Source organism: Arabidopsis lyrata (assembly GCF_000004255.2).
Source record: "Arabidopsis lyrata subsp. lyrata unplaced genomic scaffold ARALYscaffold_130, whole genome shotgun sequence".
NCBI classification, from domain to species: Eukaryota; Viridiplantae; Streptophyta; class Magnoliopsida; order Brassicales; family Brassicaceae; genus Arabidopsis; species Arabidopsis lyrata.
In genome coordinates, this window is record NW_003302459.1 from 6250 (window position 1) to 12876 (window position 6627).

At 33.5% G+C, this 6627-nt stretch overlaps 1 protein-coding gene across 1 annotated transcript; it reads right to left on the reverse strand.

The window, feature by feature from the left end:
• Positions 1–3368: 3368 nt before the first annotated feature.
• On the reverse strand, positions 3369–4245 carry LOC110226310. Its single transcript, XM_021017410.1, has one exon. It carries the CDS (start codon positions 4177–4179, stop codon positions 3394–3396), a length of 786 nt encoding a protein of 261 aa, XP_020873069.1. The 5' UTR covers positions 4180–4245; the 3' UTR covers positions 3369–3393.
• Positions 4246–6627: the final 2382 nt, after the last annotated feature.

Sequence of the window (6627 nt, forward strand, 5' to 3'; positions counted from 1 at the left end):
TCTCTCAATGATTATTATCAAATAAATTTAAGATTTCAACTTAGATTATAGAGTTATGGCTTTGTTTAATGGCTTTATTTACATAAAACTATTATGTGCTTGGAGATCTTGGTCATAGTTCTGTGATAATGTTCATAACTTATTTGCCTCATTTGTTTGAAGTTTACTACTTTTGATGTTTTCGATATGGCACAAGGTGAACCCATGAACTATACCTATTGGATAATCACTAATGGACAATGACGCTTTTGTTTTCTACGAATATGTCGTTAGGAAAAACATATATCAGGAAGAAACTTCAGCCATGAAGAATCAAAAGGCTGGGTTTTCATGGATCCGGTTTTTAAAAAAGTTATCGTCACTCCTTCGATGTGTATCAAGTTCTTATAGGTAAACTTGGTGGGAATGGTGAGTGTAAGACCATTGATAGATTGTTAATTCAGAACAGTTTTTAAAAAATCTCTTTTCATTTCGATTATGACAATAGTTTACCTTCTAGCACGTATCTCCAAGTCTACCTTCTAGCACAAAGAATCTCTTTTTTTGTGTATATATGTGTTAAAAAAAAAGAGATTATTTACCTCCACGTTTACCTTCTAGCACAAAGAGATAGTTTACCTTCTAGCACAAAGAATCTCTTGTCTTTTTCCGTGTATATATGTGTTCAAAAAAATTGTCCCATTTGTTCATAGTTAAATGGACACTTTAGATTCATTCAAAATACACTAAATGGAGATATACTCTATTTATCTGTGAACAACTATACACTAATTAGTAATTTCTCTTTATTTTTTCTTTCATTTGTACTGTGGATTTGCATACAAACGTGTTGGCCAAATTGAAACAGAGCGTGTGGCTTTGCATACTATGGATTTGCATACGAACGTCTCGGCCAAATTATGTTCATTAATAACCATACCATCCATGACATTGTGACCAATTGTTCGCTTCGACATATTCATACCGTCCATGTACTAACCTACTGGATTCGAATAAATGGATGACTTAAAGAACCACTAGCTTGATAAAATACAGATAAAAGTAAGTTTTGGGTAACTGTATGTGCTTGGTGAAGTTTCCAATAACGGTTTTGACTCTTCTGCTCTCTATTTGTATCAAAACGGTAAATCTTTGAGGAATTGTGTCTGCATCGGAACATTAAGCACACATTTTTGTTTGTGTTCGTTCGTAAAGGCTTGTCCTAAAATTCTCTTAATCCAATGTTCTTATCTCATCCAACATTGGTTTTGGGCTTTGAAGAACTACAAAACGTAGTAATAGTAAGACTCCTTTTTGTCTGATTTTGTAAGGTTTTTTCTTCTATCCATCTCTTTTATATGAGAAAGTTAATGTCTTTTATTAATTAGTTTTTAATCTTGAATCAATTTTGCATTTCCAGTATCCATATGAACGTGAACATATATATTTTGCATTAGCCTCGTTTCCTTTCAAGCGTAATGTTTTCTTTACCTTACATTCAACCACGAGACCTCATCCATAATATCACGTCCACATGAATGCAAAATTGTAATATCCCCATAAAATAACTGCAAAACATACTAATCATGTTTGTTATGCAATTTCACCATCCACAACATATTATCCACAAGTTCATCTAGGGAATTTGATTTTTTTTGGCTTCACGAAAAAAACGATGCTCTCATGGCCACCGAGACGTCACGGCGGCGATATCATTTATCTTTGGTGGTTAATATTCAATTGTGATCAGAGTTTATCTTTATTCATCCATATGGTCAGAGTTTAGCGGATATGTTTGGATGATCAGTAGTTATAAATATTGGTATAGTATGTTTGTTCAAGTACCTTTTAATATCCATTTAGTAATAAACAAATGTTCAATCGAAAATGGATAATATGTAATATAATTATTTACTTAAAATATAGCAAAAATGGATCTTAAAATGTAGGAAAAAATAAATCTTAATTTATTATATAAAAAGTATACAATATATGTTATGTTAAATAACTAAAATGATAATAAAAGAAAAAAAGAAAAAAAAGAAAAAAGAAAAAAAAGAAAAAAAGAAGAAGAAGAGAATGAGAGAAAGATAAGCGACGGGAAGGAGAATAAAAGAGGAATTATGGTGTTGGTATTTGAAAGATAATAATTGTATAATCGTTATTTTAAATTTTGGTCAAATATTTGTTCGTATAGATTATATCATTTGTACATGGTTTTGTGGACGACAACAATAAGTTCGAAGTAAATGTCATTTTCATAGACCAAGTGGTACCAATCACTTTCTTTTTTTTTTCGAACACATAGAACAAGAATGGTACTGGGAACTTACTCCCATCGTAAGTTTCATATGGACAGTTTTTTATGTCCTATTTTAGTGTTAATTTGACTGAATATTTCCCTACTCTTATGGTCACTTCCATGTGGATAGATTATGTTAATGGTTAAGTGTTTAGTGTTTAGGTTTTAGTTAAGTGTTTTAGGGTTTATGGGTGATGGTTTTAGGGAAGGAAGTTAGAGTTTAGTGTTATAAATTTAAACAAATTTACATATTAGTTTGGGTTTATAAGGTAGGAGTTAGGGTTTAGTGTTATAAATTTTTTTAAAATAGCATATCGGTTTGGATTTATAAGGTAGAAGTTAGGGTTTAGTGTTATTCATTTAAACGAAGTTACTTACACACCACGACGTGATTGGTGTTGTTACAACAAACACTCGATCAGAGTTTGGCAGATGTATATTACACCGAAAAACCTTATCTTTATTCGTCCATGTGGTCAGAGTTTAACAGATATGTTTGGATAATCAGTAGTTATAAATTTTGGTGTAGTATATTTGTTCAAGTACCTTTGAATATCCATTTAGTTATAAACAAATGTTCAATTAGAAATGGATAATATGTAATATAATTATTCACTTCTAATATAGCGACAATGGATCTTAAAATGTAGGGAAAATTAAATCTTAATTTATTATATATAAAAATAAATAATATATGTCATATTAAGTAACTAAAATGATAATAAGAATAAAATGAGAAAGGAAAAAAAAAAAAAAAAGAATGAGGGAAAGAGAAGTGACGTGAATATGTTTGGATGAATAAAGATATATGCACTCTAACTAGGTAAAGCCAACTAAATATTTCCCATACAATCAGTATCCTTCACGAGTAATGCCACGTGCAGGGGCAAAGTGGTATTGAATATTGTTGTACAGTTGAAAAAACTTGAAAAACTTGAAAAGTGTCTCTTTTGATACAAAACTCACAGAATGTATGGCAAAGTGTAAGTCACCCAAATTTAATTCATGAGAAGAGAATTACAATTATGTCTTCACTTATAGTAATTAATATGGACTTACAGTAAAACCTCTATAAATTAATAAATACTCCATAAGTATAAACAAAACTTTTATTAGTCTAAGAGATAATTACTCTTAGTGTTTTCTGATTTCCATTGAGTATTAACTTTACGAATAAATTCTTCGACTCGTCTACGAAGCACACACTCCATTTCGCTCTCATTCTCTTCCAATCTCCCTTTCTCATCATTCTCTGTAAAATCTGAACCGGATTTGGATGTTAACGATTGCTCAGAACCGGCGGGTTTGGAGGAGACATTCGACTTAAATATCACCTCGGTTTCTTGTAAACCGGGCTTAGATGTGAGATACGACTTTGAGATCAACACAGATTTGTCAAAACCGGGTTTGGACAAGAGAACCGTCTTCGATTTCAACCCTGATTTCCCAAAACCGGGTTTCGGAGAGAGAACCGGTTCAGAATTCAACAAGGATTTCTCAAAACCGGTTTTGGATGAGATAGTCGACTCAGAAATCATCACGAAGTTCTCAAAACCGGGTTTGGAAGAGAGAGCCGGCTCGGAATTCAACAAGGTTTTCTTAGAACCGGGTTTGGAAGAGAGAGCCGACTCAGAAGTCAACAAGGTTTTCTTAAAACCGGGTTTGGAAGAGATAGTCGACTCAGAAATCATCATGGAATTCTCAAAACCGGATTTAGAGGAGAGAACCGAGTCAGAAAACATCACGGGTTTCTGCAAACCGGGATTTGATTTGTCTTGGGAACCCGGTTTAGAGTTACCCATGAGGATCAAAATGATGATGAAGTTGCAGAAAAGGAACATGAATAAAGAATTGGAAGTAGTCTTGTTGACAAGCTCCATAACAGAATCTATCATCATCTTCTTTAATCAGAAAAACAGAGAAGAGAAAGAGAGAGAGAGAGAGAAATTGAGAAAGAATAAGAAGAAAGATAGTTTCTGCGAAAGAGACGGCTTTGTGAGACCTTTAAATTGAGGATGAGAGACTTCTAAGACAAGTTCGATGATGACAAAGACTGCTGAATAAAGTAGTTGGAATCTCTTTGTTTAATGACAAATTTAAACAAGTGATTTGTATTAACTCCTTGCCAGCTAAGTTGTAATAAGTCTTTCTAACAACTAAGTGTTTTAAGACACATGGGGTCTTTGTTAATTCAAGTATTTTATTACTACATTGTAAATATATACAGTATATACTTGGACTATGAACCTTTCGACAGGGACAGAGGGTTCTCTAATATTAAAGCATGATTGTGATTTGTGACTATGTTTTTTTTTCATCAGTTTCAACTTTCAACAATGAATTTAAAATTATTAATTCATTACACAAGATGATGTTAATTCATAATAGAATGATGTTTTGTTGAAATGCTATCATGTATAAAATATATAACAAAAACTAATTTATGGATTTTTTTTACAGATTTTGAAAAGTATAATATGAAAAATTGGGTTCTCAACATTTAACCTGTAGTTTTATCAAAAAAAAAAAAAACATTTAACCTGTACAAAAAAAATCAGACTCCTTATAAGCACACAAAGTAATTCGTTGCTAGAAGCCGTCTTATAAGGTGTTAACATTAAACAATATTTGATGTAATATAGATATTTGAAAATTGTTGTCAAGATCAAGAGAAACTAAGGTGCAATTAACTTGTGTTGGAGACTCCTCCTCAGCGGTAACTTTACATTTTTTGTTGTAGAGCTATGACTGTAAATTTATTGGCTGTAGGTATAGATTTTATTGTTGTAGTATTTTGTCTATAGAATTTAAAACTTTGAAAAATTAAACATTATCTTCTTTAGAAAATAATGATTTCTACTGCCAAAAAATTGAATTAAGGAAATATTTTGGATGTAAGAAAAAAAAAAAAAAAAAACAAAAAAAAACCAAAACTTCTAAAATTTAACTAGTGTTGTGAACTGTGTCTTTCATTAATAGTATAAGGGATATATATACAAGGATAATAGCAGGATACAGAGAATAAGGTAAAACCCTAATGGGCCATGGGCCGGTTATGGAGTCCATCCATATGGTTTATAACACTCCCCCTTGGAAGACATAACCGTGCCCGATACTAAACCGGGATCTCTATAATGCGCTGGGGAATGTTGCCTCATTAAAACCTTACCAGGAAAACCCAGTGGGACAAAACCATGGTGAAGGAAAAAGAGTACAACACGCATTACTCCCCCTGATTTGAGCATCACTGTAGATCCTTAAGTCCGCGCATCCCGATCTGATGAATGAGCTTCCGGAACGTTGAAGTCGGCAATGATTTGGTGAATAGGTCGGCTGAATTCTCACTTGACCGGATCTGTTGAACTTTGACCTGACCGTCCTTCTGTAATTCATGAGTGAATAAGAGCTTTGGCAAAATGTGCTTCGTCCGGTCTCTCTTAGTGTAGTCATCCTTGAGTTGAGCAATACAGGCTGCGTTGTCTTCAAATATGATGATCTTTGATGTAGTAGTAGATGCGCCTTAAGGAAGGCTGCCTACGTACCCTTGGAAGGGATCAAGCCACACATAGTTCCTATTCATTGACCATACCATAATCTGATCTTATGAATATCCTGCATTAGTAAATCAAACTAAACCAAAGCAAACTGGTCCTTCTTTGGTTAGATCAGTATAGAATAAACCCAAGTAAACAACGCAGGAAGAATAGACTTTAAAACTTAATCAAACCTTCCTTTAAACCTTTCCAGTGCCTTTGGGTTGATCATGAACTAAATTTAGACAGAAGACTCACGGCAAAACAAATGTTTGGTCTAGTGTGTCTAGCCAAATTCATTAGAACTTCTATGGCACTGAGGTATGGAATTTCCAGACTGAATGGATCACTATCCAATCTGAGGCTTCTCACCACCATTGGGCCTGGTCAATGGGCGGGCCTGGTCCTTATTAAATCTCCTTGAGTACTCTTTCAGTGTATGCCATTTGATGCACAAGGATTCCATTATTCACGTACTCAGGTTGTAATCCCAAACAGAACTTAATTATTGCCTAGGTCTTTCATTTGAGATTCTTTCTTTAGATATACTCAACTGTTTGGGCGATTACCCAGAGGTTTAAATCATTCTGTGTTTCTTCTATCATGACAAATAACTTGCTTGCAGTCTCCTTGAAAAAAAAACATGGACAGATCGGATCGTTTTTATAGCCTTCTCTGATGAGATATTCACGTAACCGGTTATCCCACATATTTCCGCTTTGTTTCAGTCCATATAAGGATTTGTCCACCCTTATGCAGTGCTGTTCTAGAGAATCTTTCTTAAATATGAGCTCATACCCTCTGGTAATCTCC

Excerpts from the sequence above, each read along its gene's own strand:
- LOC110226310 (XM_021017410.1), bottom strand. The coding sequence starts at position 4,179 with ATGATGATAGATTCTGTTATGGAGCTTGTCAACAAGACTACTTCCAAT.